We start from the raw sequence: 21,472 nt of genomic DNA on the forward strand, positions 1-21,472 counted from the left end.
CTTTGCAGTCATGGGCCATGCTCAGCTTCTCTTCTTCCATTCCTTGTGTTGGCTGGGTTGGGGAGGAAGGCACATTGTAAGAGATTGGTCTGATTTTGAGTGTGGGTGGCTGGTGGCTCCTGACGTACCTACAGGAGGGCAGACTAGAGCTGGTGATTTCCCCCTGCCCTTTTTAACTGATTCAGCCTCTTCTCTTCCCCCTCCCCCTTACCCTTTCCCAGGGAGGTGGGAAGAAACTAAGGAACAAGCTACGCTTCGGGGCTTGGTGTTTTTGTGTTCAGTGGCTATTTCCTCCTCACTTGTAAGACTTTTCTTTCTAGGGCAGTGGTTTTCAACATGGGCTCTGCAGACCCTTTGTGGGCTGCAAACTGTCTCAGATTTCCAAAGGGGGCTGCAAATGAAAAAACGTTGAAAACCACTGCTCTAGGGCATGAGTCGGGGATCTTTCCAATGGGGGCAAGGGGAGGACCCTCCATTGTCAAACGCTCACAAAATGAGAATCTCAAATTCCAGAAGATGTAGGCTAAGCTCAGCACACTGCTCCTTCTCCCATTCCCCCTCTGTCTTCCTTCTCCACCATAGCAGCAGGTGTGTGCCCCCATACTTATTTCCATTCTTCCCCATGCCAGGGTCTCTGTGGACACCCATTTTTTCCCTCCTTTCTGTGAGGTTATTCAGGTTTTCAGCCTGATAAAATCCAGTGGGAGGATGGGCTGAGATGGAAGGGTGCTGAGAGAACAACGAGCAATGGTCTCAAGTTGCAATGGGGAAGGTCTAGGTTGGATATTAGGAAACACTATTTCACTAGGAGGATGGTGAAGCACTGGTATGGGTTACCTAGGGAGGTGGTGGAATCTTCATCCTTAGAGGTTTTTAAGGCCTGGCTTGACACAGGCTGGGATGATTTAGTTGGTGTTGGTCATGCTTTGAGCAGGGGGCTGGACTAAATGACCTCATGAGGTCTCTTCCAACCCTAATCTTCTATGATCCCGTTTAGTGGCAGGTAATGGACCTGGTTGCAGCTGTTTGATCACCAGCTGTGTCCTTTTCTCATCTCTCCTTCCCACCCCCTGCCAATTTTGAACCAAAATGGCTAGAGTTGTACCTAGGGGCACCAGAACCCTTCCTGATACGAAGACTTGATCTACTGTGGTGTCTAAAAGTTGTTTAATGCCTTACTGTGCTTGGTCAATGGAAAAACAGGGCCTGGTACAAAAACCCATCGATTACCTTCTAAAAACATCTATCAGTTTCTTCCTGCAAGCTCTGTAGCCTGGACAGCTAGTGACAGTTCTCCTAGCAGTGCCTTGAGATGCCTTGGACTGAAAGGCAGTGGGATATGCAGGTTTGAATCCCAGATCTACCCTGGGGCTTCCTTCAGTCAAGGTGACTTCATGCTGCTGCTTCTTATCTGAGAATCAGGAACTCTGTCTTGGTTTCCCATAGGTGAAATGATCACTTATTTATACCATGGGCTCACTAGGGTAGGTACCAGTATGGCTGGCTCCATTCAGACATACCAGAGTTCTGATCTGTCTAGGACTCTATTGTGTACTGGAGTAGAAGCTTGGTAAAGGTTCTTCAATCTCACAAACCAAGGCCTAACAAGTTCCAATGGATAGAAGTTGACAAATTCAGAAGTAAGGCACAAAATGTTTAATGGGAGGGTAACTAACCAGGGGAACAACTAACCAGGGGTCATGGGGAATTCTCCAATCACTTTGAAATCAAGATTAGATGTTCTTTCAAAGAGATCTCTTATTCAATTCATTGGTGCAGGAATTAAATTCAGTGAAGTCCTGTTTTATGTAGGAGGCCAGTGTGTGTAGATGTCTACAATCGTCTGGCCTTGTCTATGAAATCACAATTTGCTAACCCCCCTGTGGCTCTGAAATGCTATGCCTTGCTAAAAGCAAGATAACACGAACACAGGGTGAGACAATGAAGCTGGAAGATGGTATTGAAAGGATTGCAAGGGTTTATTGCTCTAGAGACACTGACATATCACAGTGTCTTACAACAGGCCCTGAGGTATCACAAGTATCTTGGGGTGGTTAGCAATTGTTTAGACAATGCACGGAGTCCAGTGTAGGTGCAGCGCTGATCTTGGACTGTTTCAGGTGGAGCTATTCTTTGCTAAAAGACACAATAGTAATTAGCATTCACATTGATCAAAAACACATGTGAACTAGAGCTGGGCCACTGCTGGATTGTGGGGGAAGGGGTTCGCAGGCCAAAAAGTCATTTTGGGTTTGAGCAAAAATGTTCAAGCTCTCAGCAAACTGAAAACTCAATATTGGTGTTAGCTGGAACGTGACTTGTTTTGACCAAATCAGAACAGTCTGTGGCCACATTTTAAATGTAATGCAAGTAAAGGAGACCTGAAAAAGTCCCTTTGGAAGTTAAATAAAATCTTTTTGTTTCAAAAACTGTCAAAACAATGTTTTGATTTAGCAGAATTGTAAAAGGTTTTTACATACACAAACAATTCAGCAAAGTCAAAACTGTTTCAGTGTTGCTCAATCTGCATTTTTTTTTTTTTTTGGTGCCAAAAATTTCAAGCAAAAAGCTTCACCCAGCTGTAGAAGATAAAAGTGGCCATGCTTCATCAGACCAATGGTCTAGCCAGCCCAGCAGCCTGCCTCTGATGGGCTAATGCACCAGAGCGAATGAAAAGAATGGGGCATTTTGAGTGATCCATTCCCTGTTGTCCAGTCCCAGGTTCTGGCAGTTGGAGGCTTAAGGCTTGTGTTCCTGGTCATCTTGGCTAATAAGTCCATCAATGGCTATCCACCATGAACTTCTCTAGTTCTTTTTGAACCCAATTATACTTTTGGCCTTCACAAGATTAGAATAGACTCGGTCCCTATGCGGGGGACCCTTTGCTGAGCACTTCAAAATACTTGGACATCTGTGGCTCCTGCTATAGCTGCTCTATCTATCCCTGGAGGGCTTGGGCTAGGGCTAGTATACTACCCCTTGTATAATATTGATTGCTCCATCAGTAAGACGTAGAGCCAAGCTGTCTGGGAGTTCCAGGCAACCTGCAGCCCTGTCTACACCACCACCACCCAAAGAGAACCTCCATCTCAAAGAGGCCTCCTTTCCCCACATAGATGAGCTGCTCCATAGTAGCATCACCATCCTCCACTATGGTAGGAGATGTGGGCTAGTAGGGTGACATGTTGGCAAAGGGGAAGCATGGGGTTCTAGGAGGGAAGGTTTGGTGGATTGGAGGTGGAAGAAATGTGTGATCTGGTGCATCATGAGCTCGACTGGGACCAAGACCCCCTAGGTTCTCTCCCACAAGCCTGTTGGGTAAGCTAAGGAAAGTCACTGCACCTCTGTGCCTCAGTTTCCCTATCTGTAAAAGAGGGTAACTCTGACATGCGTTGAGATCCACCAATAAAAAGCACCACAGAAGAGCTTAGGGTTATTAGGAGTACGGGACTGATGGGTTCTGAGAGGGAGAACGTGCAACTGATGGTTGTCTTTAGTGGGAGAGTTATTTTTCTTTTTTCCTGTCGCTAAAGGGGAAGGTCTCTTTGTATTTTTCCCCACGGAAAAATGACAAAAAATGAAATTCATTTGACAATATTTTCCATGGAAAATGTTGGGGACTTGGCAAAAAGAAAAAACAACAAAAAATTATGGTTAGGTGAAATTTTTCTGCCGGAAAACTGAATGAATTTTGTGCTTGTTGTCCATCATTGTCCCCACGTGTTTGGGGTTTTTTGGTTTAAAAAAAAAAAACAAAGCTCCCAAACTGAAATATTTCAGTTTTGAAATATTGTTGCAGTACCTTATGGGAACTGTAGTTCAGGTTCCTCATATACCCATTCTCTTCTATAGGCCAGGTTCCCTGGCAGGAATATATCTACCATGATGCACCAATCTTCCCTCTTGGTGAAGGGAGAGGGTCTATCATGGCAGTCGCCTGGCTGTGTTGCAACATGGGAGATGTGCTCCAGCAAGGGAGCCCAGCCTATACATGAGAATGGTGACATGAGGCACCTGAACTACAACTTCCATCAGGCACTATGGCACCATTTCAAAATCTAAATATTTTGATTTTCCAGTATTCAGTTTTAAATTAATCTAACTTTTTCATAGGAAACCGACACTTTGAGAGAGAGAGAGTGTGTGTGTGATGAAATAGTTTCAACACAACCCCAATTTTTCAACCTATCCTAATTTTTACACAAGGCTCATCCCATCCACACACAGTGGCCTTGTAATTAAAGCACTGCATTCTGATATGAGAGATCTTGTTTCAGTTCCTAACTGGGAAACAGGCTTCCTAGGTTCTGAAATGCTACAGCAGTGTCTCCACTCCTGTTCTGGGCTATGTTGTAAATCACAATTTCTGGGCCTCTATTTCCCCCCCCCTGTGAAACAGGCATGATCATCCTTCCCTTTGTCTAGTTAGAGACAGTGGGGCAGGGAGCCTCTCTTGCTATGTGGCAAGAGGTCTGTGTTGGTGGCAGCAGGAGGCACCTGCAAATCATACAATTGCAGGAGGTACCTGACACGGTGACAAAGAGAGAGCCAAAATAAAACGCAAACCCCATCCAGCAGGATGGCGGTCAACACTGCTAGGGACCCCGGAAGTGAGCTCTGCAGTGGGCCACCACTATCAGAGTACCGATAACTAGAGCTGAGATGTAGTGGGAAGCCATGTTGGCTAGATGGCTTGAGAGAGAGGTTGGGACCAAGTGGGGTGTGGGTCTGAAAATCAATGGGATCTGGGCATCCTCTGGACACGCAGAATGGGGTATTGAGGATGCCAGAATAGGCTGTCTGCAGAGCCACTCAGCACCCGGAGAAGTCTCTGGCCTTTCAGGCAGCAACGACCTCCGCGAAGTTCCCTGTAACCTCGCGGCTGGGCAGCGGCAGGTCATCGGAGATGTCACCCTTGAAGTTCCCGCAGGGTGTGCACAGCTTGTTAGCCAGGCTCTCGCCGACTCTCAGCATCACCTCCCCACTGGGACTGAACAGAACCTGCAGTCCCAAGGCCTGGACCACAGCCACGCCGCCTTGAGACTCACTCACAGACACGTTGGAGATCTTCACCTGGAGCGGAACCAGATGCCCATTTGCCTGGAACACCCAGACGGGGAGGACAGGAAGACATGGGGGTGAGTGAGACTGAGTGACAACGTTGCAGGGCAGCAGGGCCTGGAGTCCGTGGGCCACATCGCAGGGCAACAGGATCAGCTGGCTCCATCGGAGTGTGGAATTCCTCTCCCTTCCCATTCGGCAAATGACTCGTTTTGGCATAGAAACAATTTGATATATCGGTGAAAAATGTTTAAAAAAAAAAACCTGGCCCATTTCCAAAACGGGCCGCACGAAAATTGCTTCAAGTGGATGTTCAATATTCCCACGATTTTTATTCCCAGCAGCTCTGTCTGCAATAACTGTAAAAAACCGTTCCGTCCACACACAACAGCAAGGGCAATGGACATCTTGGGTCTGCACAGAATGGGTTCTAATAGGTTAGAGGAGTGAGGTGAGGAGGGTTTGAGAGCCAGGACTTCTGGGTTCTGTCCCCTGCTCTTGGAAGAGAGTGGGTTCTAGTGGGTTAGAGCAGGGGGGCTGGGAGCCAGGACTCCTGGGTTCTATCCATGGCTCTGGGAGGGGAGTGGGGTCTAGTGGGTTAGAGCAGGGGGGCTGAGAGCCAAAGTTCTGGGTTCTGTCCCCAGCTCAGGGAGGGGAGTGGTGGGGTCTAGTGGGTTAGAGCAGCAGGTGGGGAGGGGCTGGAAGCCAGGACTCCTGGATTTTATTTTTTAGTTAGAGAATGGCTCTAATAGAAGGAATCTCTCCCCTGTGTCTCAGCCCCAGTTCTGACCCAGTCCCCTCTTGCCCATGTCTCCTTGTTCCTCTTGACAACGACAAAAGCCTCCTGGAAGAAGACGTAGATGGCTGCACCAGCCACCACTCCCCTGTTGCTGCACTGCTGGACCTCTACCACCACCCTGAACCAGGAGGGGGCGCTGCTGTTGCAGAGCGAAACCACCTCATAGGCCCCACTCTCGAGCACCTTCCCTGAGGTGCCATCGAAGGAGGTGAGCCGGGCTCCGGGGAGCAGCGTGCACCGGCCTTCCCGCTTCATGCAGCCGTGCACCCCATCCTGGAGCACGCAGGCCTCTCCAGCAAGGCAGCTGTGTGGCTCGCAGATGAGCCTGGCTGTGGCACGGCAGGTGCACGTCTCAGAGCAGTCACCGGAGATGACTCTTTCCCCGGCCTGCAGGGAAATTCCCAAACAACTCTGTTAAATTTTCACTGGAGAGAGAGTCAAGTCTCCATATCAGTGGCGGGAAGCAGCCATATCTCCCTCCCCAACAACCCTGACACGGGCAGCTGAGGGAACCCTGCTAAGAACAGATACAGAAGCACTGATAATGCCAAGACAGACTGCCCAGATCGGCTGGGAGAGGCCTGATTTCAGGTGCCTGCTTCCAGCCTCTCAAGCAGCTTCTTGTCTCTCCCTTCATTTTTCATCTTAAGGGAGTCAAGTCTCAACATCCCTGGAATCAGTGGTATCCAAACACCCCCAGAATTAAGCAGCAAGCAACTAGAAAACAGCAACAAAGACACGAGTAAACTTTGTGAACAGCAATTTTTTTGCCTTGCTGGCAACTCCAGAAGAAATTGTTTCAGGTCAAACTGAAAATGAAATTTGTCAAAATTTTCAGCACATTTAAAAGTCCAAAAAAGATAGTTTTGGGTCAAACCAACTATTTTGTTTCAACAAAATCAAAATGTTTTGTTTCAATGTCCATCATTTTTACACCCTCAAAACTGGCTCTATTCATACAACTGAAGGAAATTTTGAAACAGAAAAGCTGATTTGAACCAAAAAAACCCCACATTGTTTTGTTTCACAGCTGACCCTTTTCAAACATTTGTGATTGGTTCAAACAGTAGCGTGCCCCAGAGTTCACAAAAAACCTGGTCCAACAGGCAGCCCATGGGATGGATCCAGCCTACAGGAGAGTATTCCGTCCAGCCCACAACCACACATTCTACAACAAAACAGTGTTCTAATCTCTGCACAATGTGACCTCACACGCACCATCCATGCGAGGTCACTCCACATGGAGGAGGCACTTTTGTGGGACATCACTAAAAAGGTTGGACAACCAACAGCATGGAAGCATAGAACTGAATTATCCATGATAGAACAGAGCCAGTGGCAGGAATTCTTCATCAGGATTGAAAGTTTAGTGCAAAATGTATTCAATTAAAAAGTTGTTGCATTCCCCACTACAAAAGGCATCGCAAGCCACTGGTTTCAAGATTTCCTTTAATTTTATTAACAAAAACAACCACAACTGTTTGAGAATGCTCAACACTGAAACAAAACTTTCGCATTTTTTTTGGTTCAAATGAACTTGGTTTCAAAATTTCCTTTAATTTTATTTTAAAAGAGAAAAACAAACAAAATAATCAGAATGTTCCATTTAAAAAATCTTGAAACGAAACACTTGGATTTTTTCTGAATTTTTTGTCAGGTTGTTTTTTGGCTGAAATAATTCAACTAAACCAACACAAATTCGCAAAACAATTTGGTGTCACTGAATCTGCATTTTTCTCTGGAGGGGGGAAAGGGGCAAAAGGTCTGGGACAAAAATTCACCCAGTTCTAGTTGCAAGACCACCAGTGCTCCACAACTTTCGAGACGTAAAGGACAAAATTCAGCCATGCTGTTGGTGGATTGTAACCCTCTGATGTTGAAAGAAGCTGTCAATTCATTAGGTCAGAGCTAGAAATAGCCAGATGCAATTAGTTCCATAGTAGGAATTTCAGAGGTCTATGTGCATTTCCCAGTTCTTGCTCCCAGCTGCTGCAAGGAACCAGCTCATACTTTGAAGGTCTGTACAACTTGTGACTTGTGGGTGAAGCTTATTCTGTGGGTGGAGCTTGGGGAAGTACCACACCCTCTTTGTTTTTTCAGTTGGACCCCTTATGTCCTCAACTCAGCTCCTCTCCCTCTTCCTCCTGTTTCAGTCCTCTGCTAACCCTGCAGGTCAGCAGGTAGCAATGGCAGCAGCCAGCCTGAGAAACTTCCCACCCTGATAACCCAGCACCCACCTTGATGTAGCGTCCGTCACGCACACAGCCGCACCTATCCATGGACACACACCCCTCCCCATCGGCCGCGTAGCCACATCGCACTGGCAGCCTTCAAAACACTTCCCCGTGCACTGGGCAGGGGTGGACAAGCCAGCGCAGGTGAAATCACAGGATCTAGTGCACAGCTCATAGTGGCTGTTGGCCAGGCAGGCCAGAGCTGGAGAGAGAAACAAATGAGAGAGAAAGAGAGAGAGAGAGGAATAAAACAAAGAGTAAATGCCCAAGCAACATTGCAGCAAACCCATGTGTTTTAGATCCATCACACGTACACCAGGTGAATAAGGGCATGTCCACACTACAGACTTAAGCTGACCTATGTAATTACTGCAGTGGCTGATGTCCACACTACCCTCCTTCTGTCAGTGATGCATGTCATCACCAGGAGCACTTCCACCGACTGCAGAGGGCCAGTGAGAGGGGTTGAGAGCCAAGATTCTCAGCTCCCTGCAGGGAGCCAACTCCCCAGGCTCCCAGCTCCCAACTGGGAGCAGGGGCCAGCCACCTGGGCTTCTCGCCTCCCCAGTCCCAGCCAGGAATTTGGGGCAGCCACTCGGGCTTCACGCCTCCCCAGTCCCAGCCAGGAGCAGGGGGCAGCCACCTGGGCTTCTCGCCTCCCCAATCCCAGCCAGGAGCGGGGGGCAGCCACCTGGGCTTCTCGCCTCCCCAATCCCAGCCAGGAGCGGGGGGCAGCCACCTGGGCTTCTCGCCTCCCCAATCCCAGCCAGGAGCGGGGGACCGCCACAAGTGCTTCACACCTCCCTGAGCGGGGAGCCAGGCAGGCACAGCCTGGCTCAGAGCAGGGAACCAGGGGCAGTCAGGCTCAACTGCCCAGCTTTCTGCATGGAGCCGTTTAAACTGATAAAACAGCCAACAGATCTTGTAAGGAGCACAGCGTCTACACGGACGTTTGCCCTAACTACCCTGACAAAAGCCCTCCGCCTCTCATGGGGGTGGAGTTATGATGTGGTGTATTGGGGCACTTACATTAGTGGGATACGGCTGTAGTGTGTACACTGACATAGCTAGGTCGCCTATGCGGCTGAGAGCTGGTACAAACAGGTGTCTTGTGGTTACCTGTCGGCACTTTGGCTTATAACAGCACTCTTGTCTTGTGACCGTCTGTCACAAGATGGCACCTATTGGTTAGTTGCTTGTATCAAGTCTTTAGACCTTGAACCTTAGCTAGTTTGGCTATGCTACTGTTACAGGGGCCTGCAGGCTTTTCCATTACTGCCTTCAGCCATACCTATAGCTTATTTAGCATATGCCCATAGCAACATAGCTACGTGGGTCAATAACAGTGCAGATGTTCCCATCAGGGCTCTGAGACCCACCCCCCAATCCTATTCACAGACCAAGCTCTGTTTTTTTGGCTGGGTTGGTTGGTTGGTTGGTTGGTTATGTTGCCATGGAGATGCACCTTTAAGACACCCGTGTTCTAGGTTCAATTCCCAGCGCCACCAGGGACTCCTTGGCCTGAGCAAGTCAAGTTATTTTTCTGGAGGTTTCCTAGTTTGTCTGGTTTTTTAAAGACCAAGCTGCTGCTGCTGATCAGGTTTTTTGGGGGGTGGGGTAGAGGTAGGATGAGGAGAGGGTTGGGATCAAGAGATCTGGGGTCTCAGGGAGTGGGGATGATGGGGGAGGGGGAGCAGACAGAGGAGGGATGAGGTCTGGGAAGTTATCTCAGCCCAGGGCTGTAGGTTGCTCTATAAACTTACGGCAGAAGGAGGCCGTTCTCCAGGCTCTGATTTTGGCCCCAGCTGCCTGGCACATGGCCGCATAGGCCTGGAGGCTCTGGCACAGGGTCTCTTCCACCCCACTGGCAGCACACGTCATAGAGACAATGGTTGAAGTACTCAGCTGGGCTGACCAGCGAGTGACAGCCTCTGAAGGGACCCGAGGTGGCTCTGATCAGCTCACAGGAGCTCTCGACCTGGTACGGCGCTGTCTTGGCTGCATCGCAGACAGGGCACCTCTCACCACAGCCATTGGCGCATGTGGCACCATCAACGGGCACCTTCCAGGAGGCCCCGAACTCATCTGCATTCTGGGCGCTCTTCCCACTGGGCAGCAGGAAGTCATCGTTCTTGTTGCCATTGAATTTGCCCCACAAGCCGCACACGTGTTCCTTGTAGGAGCTGGGGATGGACACCAAGGCGTAGTAGGAAGTGTCATAAAGGAATTTGAGGCCAAAATCGGTCTGGACGACGACATTCTTCCCCTCCTGGTTCACACGGATTCTCCGGCTGTCTAGGACCAGCGTCAGAGCGTAGAGTTCCCCGTTCACCTGTGCCAAGGAAAGGGACGTTTGCCCATCACTGCATTAGATTCCGGAAAGACTGACTTGAGTTTTGTCATGTAGCTTCCATAGGCTGATCTACTGGGCTTCCTGAGACTTGAGCCCATATTGGCTCTTCTTCCTAGGCAAGGCCAAGTTCTGTCTCTCCTCTAGCTAGTCCTCCAGGACACATACCTGGATGAGACAAATTGCCAAGGCTTCTCTCTTTGCCGTCTATTTCTTTATTTATCTCGTCTTAGCTTAATTCAGGATCTTGATTTAAATGCAGTTGGGAGAGGTTGGGTGGATTTTGGGGAGAGGCTGCCCCGATGTTTGTGAAGATATAACCCATACTACCACCATTTTTTGCCCCACTCTTGGGGCTAGACTACTTCTAGACTCAGTGTATGAGACCACCGGCATTTCTGAGTTAGAGAACTACCCTGAAAATGGGCTTTTTCCCACCCCAGCCCCAAGGAAAATTTCAACTTTTTTCAGCAAAATAAAAAAATATTTCTGAAATGGCACTGTGGTGCATCAGGGGAGTTTGTTATACAGTTGGGGAAAATAAGGCACATAAAGGGGAAGGGACCTGTCCACGGTCAACCAGCAGAGCAGCTGAGGATAGAGCCCAGGTGCCCTGGCTCTATTCTAAGTCCTTATCTGGTCTGCATTAATTTGGTATCTGAGCAGCCCTTTAGCATATTTATTGTGACAATCTGCCTGGGAGGCAGGGTAGTGCCATTATCCCCATTGTACAACTGGGGAAACTGAGGCACAGATGGATGAAGAATCTGTCTTCACTGCACAGCTAACTTGAGTGATTGGTACTCGAGTCTGAGCTTAGCCGAGCCTGGGTGTGTGCCTCCCCACTGCAGAGCCCTCCCCGCATTCCCGTGCCCTCGCCGTCTCCAGGCTCGCCCGTTCTGCCTGGGGGCATAGCCTGAGTGATGAGACACTCTGGGATCCTTTCCCAGTCAACTGTGAGAGAACTTGCCTGTCCTTAGGCAGGAATTGTGGGAAGGCACTGGAGGACCATCCACACTCGAATGACTGAGCCTGTGTCAGCTGCCAGCCCACGTTGAAGTTCTGACCCACCAGGAGCTGGGTCAGCTAGCTAGGGTTTAAAGCCCCAGGTCAGAGGTTTTCCCATGTGGACAGTGGAAGGGTTTGGGTTAACACCCAGGTTACACGTACAGGGACTTGCTCAAGGTCCCACAGTCAGTCTCTGATGGAGCAGGGACTGGCACCCAAATCTCCCAAGCACCCTCACCACGAGAGCCATCCCTCCCCTCCACTCCAGCCATGCTACATCTGGACGTCAGGGCACCCAGGTCAGGCTGCGGAATAACCAGCAAATATGGAGTTGGCCAGCAACGGGGCTCAAAGCACACGGGGACCTTACCACGACTGTCCATTTCCTCTGCCTCTCCATGGTGATGGTGTAGCCATGGACAGAGACTACCAGTGTCCTCGTCTGAGCCACACGACCATTGCCAGAGCTCTCCTTCTCCACCACCACAGAGAAGTTCGCCAGCTGGGCACTGCTGCTGCAGAGCTCGGCTAAGGTGTAAGCGCAGGAGCCCTGGAAGTCGAAGGCCCGTCCGTCCAAGGTCAGGCAGTGGGAATCGCCGGCCATGGTGCATTTGCCGCAGCCTGTGGCATGGCAGCCCAGGACTCCGTTCTCCACCTGCACTGCTCGCTGGCTCCACAGGAGGCTGCCTGGCACTCGACGATCCCGTTGTCTTGGCACCAGCACTGCTCCCGGGAGGAGGCGCTGGCGTAGAACTCCTCTCCCTTCCTGTAGTACCTGCCCTGGTGCACGCAGCCGCACTGCGCGACGGGGACGCTACGGTCTCCGCTCAGGAGGAACCCGGCATCGCAGAAACACCCTTCAGCACAGGGGGCATCGCAGCCGTCCAGCACCGAGAGCCCATGGCAGGGCAGCCGCCCCTACAGAGCTCGCAGTGGGAGTTACGGGGGCAGGTGGGGCCTGCAGGAGAAGATCAGAGGGAATGTGCAGATGGGGTGAGATAAAAGGCCCATTAAGGTACAGTGGACGGAACTGGGGTGGGTGTGAAACTGGGAGTCAGGACTCCTGGGTTCTTTCCCCAGCTCTGGGAGGAGAGTGGTGTCTAGTGGTTGAGGGGGGGCTGGGAGCCAGGATTCCTGGGTTCTATCCCTCCCCCAGCTGAGTGAGCCTCAGGCCAATCTCCATTAGATAGCAATAAGTCATAAATGTGTGTGGCATGTGGGTGAGAAATTCTGACATCCACCCCCATGTCCCCAGCAGCAGGGGCTGGTGCACACACGCTAGTCCCTAAAGTAGCGTCCCACAGACGACACTCACTGCAGAATGAGGCTGTTCTCCAAGGCCCTATCTGGATGCCCCCAGCCTGGTAGGCTGTCACGTAGGTGCCGATCACGCCACACAGAGCCGAGTGATGCCCCTTGTACTGGCTGGTGTCAGAGAAACAATCATTGAAGAAGGGGGCTGGGTCGATGGCCCCGTGGCACTGTCTGAATGGCCTGTCCCATCTTGTGAGGACCCCACAGTACTGGTCTCCCTTAAAGGGTTGTCTCTGAGCCTCACTGCAGACTGGGCAGTCCCTGGTGCAGCTTTACAAGCACCCTGGGATCTCCCCCACCTTCCAGCTCTCTGCGAACTGGACGGTGTCGGCGGCCTGGCTCCCGTCCCTCATGATTAGATCTTGGCCGGGGCTCTGGTTGCCATTGCCACATAGACCGCAGAGGGCATTGGCGTTGGTGTTGGGCATGGTGACCTGGACCAGGCTGCTCCCATCGAAGGTCACCCTGAGATCGAAGGCAATCTTGATGAGGACTTGGGCTCCGCTGATGTAGGCCAGGAGCGTCTCCTCGTGGTAGAAAGGCAGATCCACAAAGACTCCATCAGCCTGGAACTGACATGGCATGGCCAGGGCTTAATTTTGAATAAACACTGCAAAGAGGGGGCAGGGGACAGGGACCCAAGACTCCAGAGTTCTACCCTGTGATGAAGTTAAGGACTTTTGTAGTGTTTTACGTGAATAGTGTCTGTGCACCTGTTTCCCTGTGTTTCCCCTCAGTCTAAAGATCGGGGGGCATTATTCCCTCTGGCGTGGAGGCCCCAGGGGTCCAGAGCGAGTGGACTCCCTGAGGGGGCCCAGAACGAGACGTGCTGAGGGCTCAGAGGGGTGTGGTTTCAGGAGGAGGAGGGGCCTACGGCTTGACCACCGAGAAGGGCTGTCGTGCTGAAGGGGGTTCCCCGCAGGTATTGTACGGAGCCGAGAGGAAGCACGATTCCTGTGAGTCCATGACATATCTATGGCTCTGGGTGGGAGTGGTGTCTAGTGGTTAGGGCTGGGAGCCAGAACTCCTGGGTTCTATCCCAGCTCTTCCACTGACTCTCTATGTAATTTTGGGCAAGTCTTTGTCCTGCTGTGTGCCTCAGTTTCCCTGTTAATTAAACAGGAGTGGTATATATTCTTTCTACAGAGCCTGGAGACCTGTGCCTGAAAATCACCAAGGAACAGCTGAGTAGAATCCTTGACCTTTGTAACAATAATCTCCTCCCCGTTTCCTGCACCACAGCTCTACGCTGAGCAGCTGGGCTGAGCACTGACATTGAGGGGAGAGAGCCCCCTACTGAGCACCCACCCCCATTATGTAGCTGTGGATCATACACACAACATGGCACTGAAATTTTCCCCATACCAGCTATCTGCTTAACTATGGGCTCCTTCGTTTACACAGACACCAGAGCCCACATCCTCTGTGGATTTCCATCAGCTGGGATCTGGCCCCATTGACTCCACTTCAGTGATGGCCCATTCCCACCCACTGGGGATCTGGCCCCAAGAGCCCTTGTCATAAATATAAAGGGAAGGGTAAACACCTTTAAAATCCCTCCTGGCCAGAGGAAAAACCCTTTCACCTGTAAAGGGTTAAGAAGCTAGGATAACCTCGCTGGCACCTGACCACAGTGACCAATGAGGAGACAAGATACTTTCAAAGCTGGAGGTGGGGAGAAACAAAGGGTCTGGGTCTGTCTGTGTGATGCTTTTGCCAGGGACAGAACAGGAATGGAGTCTTAGAACTTAGTAAATAATCTATCTTGATATGCGTTAGATTATGATTTCTTTAAATGGCTGAGAAAATAAGCTGTGCTGAATGGAATGGATATTCCTGTTTTTGTGTCTTTTTGTAATTTAAGGTTTTGCCTAGAGGTATTCTCTATGTTTTGAATCTAATTATCCTGTAAGGTATTTACCATCCTGATTTTACAGAGGTGATTCTTTTTACTTTTTCTTCTATTAAAATTCTTCTTTTAAGAAACTGAATGCTTTTTTCATTGTTCTTAAGATCCAAGGGTTTGGGTCTGTGGTCACCTATGCAAATTGGTGAAGATTTTTATCAAACCTTCTCTAGAAAAAAGGGGGTAAGATTTGGGAGGATTTTGGGGGGAAAGATGTTTCCAAACAAACTCTTTCCTAATAATAATAATAATAATACCGGTGTTAGACGTTTGGTGGTGGCAGCGAAAGTCCAAGGGCAAAGGGTAAAATAGTTTGTACCTTGGGGAAGTTTTAACCTAAACTGGTAAAAGTAAGCTTAGGAGGTTTTCATGCAGGTCCCCACATCTGTACCCTAAAGTTCAGAGTGGGGAAGGAACCTTGACATCCCCACTCTTCAGAGGGCCATGGCTGCATCCCTACCTGGATCCTGCGAGGGTGCTGCTGGCTGTCTGTGATGGTTCTGCCCGTACACCTCCACGGTCCCACCTCGGCAAAGGACAAGGCCCTGCTGCCGTGGTTGTTCTGGATTGTGACGTTGAAGGGGGTTAACGTGGGGTCCTTGGAGCAGAGCTCAAACAACTGTTTGCCCTGGATGTCCTGGAGATGCATGTGCCCTGGAAGTCATATCTTCGCCCAGTGAAGGTGGTGTAGTGATGGTCCCTAGAGGCCATGCAGGTGGAGTAGCTGATTGCATGGCAGCCACGGATCCCATTGACCACAGCGCATCTCTCACTGGCCTTGCAGCTGGTCTCCTGGCAAACCACCATGCCCAGGCTGGGGTCACACCTGCACCGAGAGCAGCAGTTCTCATCGGCCCAGAACTCCTCACTGGGTTTGTAGTATCGGCCATTATAGTCACATCCGCAGCTCCCTACAGGGACGCACTGGCCGGTGCTGAGGACGTAACCATTGTCACACTGGCAGGTCTCCACACAGGGCTCCCAGCAGGAGGAGGAGGCAGTTTGGTCAGAGCAGCTGGCTGGACAGGCATTCCCATAGGCCTCGTAGTTGCTGTTCACAGGGCAGGGCAGGGCTGGGATCAGAGATGGGGGAGAATTAACAACAGCAAAACTGACCAAACACCTGTCCCAGTGCATAAGACCGTGGTCCAGTCAATCCTGTATCCCACTTCTCTCTGACGATGCTACACACTCAAGTGTCACACCCGCAGCAGCTAGCTGCAGACTGGAGAAAAATCCGTTCCTAACCCTGCAGTCAGTCATACCCTGAAACATGAGTGTTGATCGAAAAATGAGAGCTTTTCCCCCCATGGAAAATGTCTATTTTGGGTGAAAATTTCAGCTGACAACAAACAAAAAGAAATTTAAAAAGTTCTATTCAGAAATGTTGTCCTAGTGCCTCCTGGGGGCCACAGTTCAGGTGCCTCATTCTCATGTATAAACCAAGCTCTGTGTTTGGACTGCATCACCCATGAAGCACCATGCTCTACCCTTTTGGAAAGGGGAAGCGGTGCATCATGGGAGTCAATAGCTCTGGTGCATCATCGGAGATGTGGAGCTGAGGATAGAATCCAGGAATCCCGACTCCCAGCCCAACCTGCTCTGACCCACTAGACCCTACTCCCGTCCCACAGATGGGATAGAACTCAGGAGTCCCAGCTCTGAGCCCCCCTCTGCTCTAACCACCAAACCCCACTTCCCTCCCAGAGCCAAGGATAATACCTATGAGTCCTGGCTCCCAGCCCCCTGATCTGACCACCAGACCCCACTCCCCTGCTAGAGCCAGGGATAGAACACAGGAGTCCTGGCGCCCAGCTCTCCTGCTCTAACCCTCTCCCCACTAGCCCCACACTCACTGCAGCCGGATTGCATCCTCCAGTCACGGACCACAACCCCCTCCGTGCGGCAGCTGGCGGCATAGGCACCCAGCGCCTGGCACAGCATGCTCTTGGTGCCCCTGTTGAGGTAGACGTCATAGACACAGCTGTCGAAGAAGTTCTCCGGGCTGAGCTTAAGGTGGCATTCACAGAAGGGGCCGTCCACCTTGGCGATCAGCCCACAGGCCTCATCCCGGTGGTAGCGCTGTCGCTGCTCCTCCTCGCAGGTGGGGCATTTCCCCTGGCAGATGTGCCAGCAGAATGGGTCGCGGTCCCTCACCTTCCAGCTGGCAGCCTACTCCACCACCGAGCTGGGCTGGGCGCCGGCCGGCATCACCATGTCGTCCACTGGGTCTTGGTTGTAATTCCCACACCGGCCGCAGGTGGCGCCCTAGTAGCTGCTGGGCAGGGTCACCTCCACCAGCCAGTTCCAGTCAAAGGAGACCTCCAGGCCAAAGGCCGTCTGCAGCACAGAGCTCAGGCCACTCTGGAAAAGCCGCAGCTTGCCATCGGCCAGGGTCAGCAGCAGGATAGCGATGACATCATTCAGCTGAAAGGGGAAGGGCAGGAGCATTAGGGTCACAGCCATCCACACCTGGGACAGAAAAGGGCATGCATGACAACGCAGCGGCAGGGCGGGGCATGTTAGGGTACGGGTACTCTGGAAGATGCGCTATACAATATAGGTCAGCGTTGTGTGTTGTGGTGTGTTGTGTTAGGAGTGTTGGTGTATTGGAAGATGCCATACACGATACATTGGCAGCCTTGTGTGCTGGGGGTACAGGTGCTACGGTCGATGCAATACACAGTAGAGTGGTAGCGTTGTGTGTTGCGGGTGACGGTGTATTGGAAGATGGGGGAGGTCTAGGTTGGATATTAGGAAACACTATTTCACTAGGAGGGTGGTGAAACACTGGAATGGGTTCCCTAGGCAGGTGGTGGAATCTCCTTCCTTAGAGGTTTTTAAGGCCGCCTTGACAAAGCCCTGGCTGGGATGATTTAGTTGGGGATTGGTCCTGCTTTGAGCAGGGGGTTGGACTAGATACCTCAGGAGGTCTCTTTCAACCCTGATCTTCTATGATTCTATGCCATACACAATACAGTGGCAGCCTTGTGTGCTGGGGGCACGGGTGCTATGGAGGATACTATAAGCAATATAGTAATAGTGTTGTTCTGGAAGTACAGGTGTATTGGAAGATGCTATATACCACACAATGGCAGCGTTGTGTGTTGTGTTTGGAATACAGATGCTACAGAAGATGCTACACAACACAGTGGTGGTGTATTGTGTTGCAGGTACAGGTGCTATGGAAGATGCTATACACAATACAGCGGCAATGTTGTGGTACTGTGTTATGTTGTGTTGGGGGTACCGGTGTATTGGAAGATACTATATACAATACTATGGCAGCATTGGGTGTTGTGGTGTGTTGGGGGTACCAGTGCTACAGAAAACGTTATATAGAATATTGTGTCTGTCTTGTGTGTTTTGGTATATTGTGTTGCAGGTGCTATGGAAGATACTATACACAATACAGTGGCAGCACTGTGTGTTGTGTTGGGGGTATAGCTGTATAAGAATATGTTGTGTTGCTGTGAAGCGTGTTGTGGTGGCATGACGCTATGTGTGCTGACTCATGCCACAGTTGCGCTATGCAAAGCTGTGTTGTGTTTCTATGAGGTTTTGTGTGTTGCAGTTGTGCTATGCTGTGCTGTGTTGGTGTGAAGTATGTTGTGTTGCAGTTGTGCTACGCTGTGTTGTGTTGGTGTGAAGTGTGGTGTGTTGCAGTTGTGCTGCGCTGTGTTGTGTTGGTGTGAAGTATGTTGTGTTGCAGTTGTGCTACGCTGTGTTGTGTTGGTGTGAAGTGTGGTGTGTTGCAGTTGTGCTGCGCTGTGTTGTGTTGGTGTGAAGCGTGGTGTGTTGCCCTTGATCTGACTGGAAGCCTGACCCGACCCAGGAGACTCACCCGGACTTTGCCGACCTCTTTCTTGTGGATGGAGATGTTGTAGCCATAGACGTAGATGTTGGTCAGGCGCACATAGGAGACAACCTGGCTACCCCCCCGGTTGTCGTTCTTCTCATCAATGGTGAAGGGCTCTAGGGTGGGTCCGTCCTGCAGTACTTGGCCAGGGTGTAGGTGCAGGTGCCCTGGAAGTCGAAGTCCAGCCCGTAGAAAGTGATAGTGCGGGTCCCCCCAGCCCCAGCAGGTCTTCTTGTAGTCAGGGATACACGTTGCATGGCAGTTCTCGACCTTACATGTCTCCTTGGTCCGGCATCTCAGGGATTTGAACGGGTCTGAAGGGAGAGAGCCCAGCCGGGGCAGAACGGAGGGATGAGAGCTGGTTGGGGACCTGGCATGGGGTACGCTCAGAGCCTCCCCCATCAGCCTACGGAGGTGTCCAGCCAGAATGTTCAGCAGAACTTAGCTCAGTAGAACAAAGCAGAGGTCAGGGCTAGACTTTAAATAACTGCAAGGCAGTAGCAGAACTGGGGAAAGAACCCAGGAGTCCTGGTCCCTAGCCTCCATTCCTGCTCTAAGCCACTAGGCCCAATTCCCTGCCCAGAGCTGGGATACAACCCAGGAGTCCTGACTCCCAGACCCCCACCCCAACCACTAGATCCAACTCCTCACTTGCAGCTGGGATAGAACCCAGGAGTCCTGACTCCCAGCCCTGCCCCCCACTCTAACCATTAGACCCCACTCTTAGCTGGTAGCATTGACAATCATCTATATACTCGGGTTCCAGCCCACGAAAGCTTATGCCCAAATAAATCTGTTAGTCTTTAAGGTGCCACTGGACTCCTTGTTATCTATATTCTCTGGCTCCGATAACCCCTCACGGCATGTTTACATCAGCCACTGTCCTTTACCTTTGTTGATGCAGCCCATGACACCATCTTTGATCTCACAGGTTTCATCACTGGCACAGCTGTGGGACTCGCAGTTCACCCCTCGGGCCGGGCTGCCGCTGCATCTTTGCTGACATTCGTTCACCAGCACCATCTTGTTGGACTGTTTGGAAAAGAGGAAATAATCCCATGTCACAGAGCAGAAACATCAAATTTTCCTTTCACTGGTGAGAACTTCTGTTGGAGGTAAACCAAAGCTAAGGATAGAACCCTGGCTGTCAGCCCCCCTGCTCTAGCCACTAGACCCTGCTCTCCTCCCAGAGCTAGGGATAGAACCCAGGAGCCATGGCTCCCAAGCCCACCCCACCGCCCAGCTCTAACCGTGAGACACCACTCCCTTCCCATCCCTGAGCAAGGGATTGAACCCAGGAGTCCTGACTCCCAGCCCACCCTCCTCTAACCCACTCAACCCCCTTCCCCAAAATTACCCCTTTTCTTTCCCAATTGTATTCATGGTATATTCATTGTGTATACACAATTCATGGTGTATTCAGCCTGGAAAGAAGCAGAGATGGGGGGGCATGAAGTGAGGCCTGGGTGATTAAGAAGGAAACATCCATTGCTTCCTTTAGACCCAAAGAATACATGGGTCACTCCCCTAAAATTGATGGCCGGAGAATTTAGGACATTCTGCTTCATCAACCTGTGGAACCCACTGCTTCAGGAGGTTAGAGAGAGGATGCTGCAGCAGGATCTTGCTTAGATTTCTACTGGATCATCTTGTCTGATCTCCTGTAGAACATAGGCCAGGAAACTTCCCCCAGTTATTCCCAGGTTGAACCCAATCACTTGTGTTTGGCTAAAGCATTTTCCACAAAGGCAGCCAGATGGGGTTGGAAGACACCAAGGGCTGGAGAATCCAGCATTTCACTTGGGAGTTTGTCCTACTGGTTAATCACCCATGCTACTAAACAACTGTGCCTTATTTCCGATTTGAATTTGTCTGACGATGAGAAGAAGAAAAGCAAGTTACAGGAGGGTCCAATCTCTTTCAGGGAACAGGCTGATTAGGGAGATGACCCCAGCCCTGTGGCAGTGTTGACCCATATATGCGGGGCTAATGCATATAAAAAATCACATTAGTGATATGTATTATTCCCACCATGCACATTAATCTGTAGAGGTCAGGATGGATAATCAGCTAAACATGAGCCGTGGCCAAAATTTTTTGAGCTAATGTGATCCTGGGATGCATAAACAGAGGAAACTCAAGTAGGAGCAGAGAGATTATTTTGTCCTCTGTATCTGGCCCTGGTGCGACTGAAGCTGGAATCCTGTATCCAGTTTTGGTGACTGCAGGTCAAGAAGTATGTTGATAAATTGGAATGGGGACAGAGAGGAGCCAGGAGAATGATGAAAACATTAGAAAACATGGCTTCTAGTGATAGACTCAAGGAGCTCAGTTTCTTTACTTTAACAAAGAGAAGGTTAAGGAGTAACTTGATCCCAGTTTATAATTATCCACCCAGGGAACAACTAGTTAATATTGGGCTCTTCGCTCTAGCAGAGAAAGATCTAACATGATCCAATGGCTGGAACTTGAAGTTAGACAAATTCCATCAAGTACATTTTTAATGATAAGAGCAATTAACAACTGGAACTATTTCCCACGGGGTGAGGTCCATCACTGACAATCTTTAAATCATGATTGCATGTTATTTCCTAACAGATCTGCTCTAGGAATGGTCTGGGGATAGCTCTGTGGCCTTTGTTATGCAGGAGGTCTGAGTAGATGGCCACAGTGGTCCCTTCTGGCCTTGAAATATACAAATTGATTAATCTATGACTATGCATTAAGCAGACAAAGCACTATAACATTATAGAAGTTACAGAGCCTGAACTGGCTTACATCTTCCTATAAACCGGTTTACTTGTGCTAAGTATCCCATAATGCCCTACATTAACTTTGGCTGAAACTGATAGAAAAACTGTCAGGATTAAGATAGGGTTGTTACCCTGGTACAAGCCGAGGAGATGTCTTCACACCCATGTGTCAGAACACAGGGATAAGA

The 21,472-nt window shown here is 50.3% G+C and overlaps 1 protein-coding gene across 1 annotated transcript in view; it reads right to left on the reverse strand.

Moving 5' to 3' along the window:
- Nucleotides 1–4,839: 4,839 nt before the first annotated feature.
- Nucleotides 4,840–21,472, reverse strand: part of LOC119847611 (IgGFc-binding protein-like) — a 40,222-nt gene continuing 23,589 nt past the window's right edge. The window contains 16 exon segments of the mRNA XM_043502324.1: nt 4,840–5,073; nt 5,852–6,247; nt 7,073–7,128; nt 8,150–8,296; nt 9,858–9,970; nt 9,972–10,426; nt 11,823–12,106; nt 12,109–12,370; nt 13,066–13,338; nt 15,133–15,326; nt 15,446–15,745; nt 16,529–17,099; nt 18,517–18,665; nt 18,668–18,729; nt 18,731–18,845; nt 19,422–19,563. Coding sequence (XP_043358259.1) covers nt 4,840–5,073; nt 5,852–6,247; nt 7,073–7,128; nt 8,150–8,296; nt 9,858–9,970; nt 9,972–10,426; nt 11,823–12,106; nt 12,109–12,370; nt 13,066–13,338; nt 15,133–15,326; nt 15,446–15,745; nt 16,529–17,099; nt 18,517–18,665; nt 18,668–18,729; nt 18,731–18,845; nt 19,422–19,563 — 3,753 coding nt within the window.

The sequence above is a fragment of the Dermochelys coriacea genome, chromosome 24, assembly GCF_009764565.3.
Source record: "Dermochelys coriacea isolate rDerCor1 chromosome 24, rDerCor1.pri.v4, whole genome shotgun sequence".
Classification (NCBI taxonomy): Eukaryota; Metazoa; Chordata; order Testudines; family Dermochelyidae; genus Dermochelys; species Dermochelys coriacea.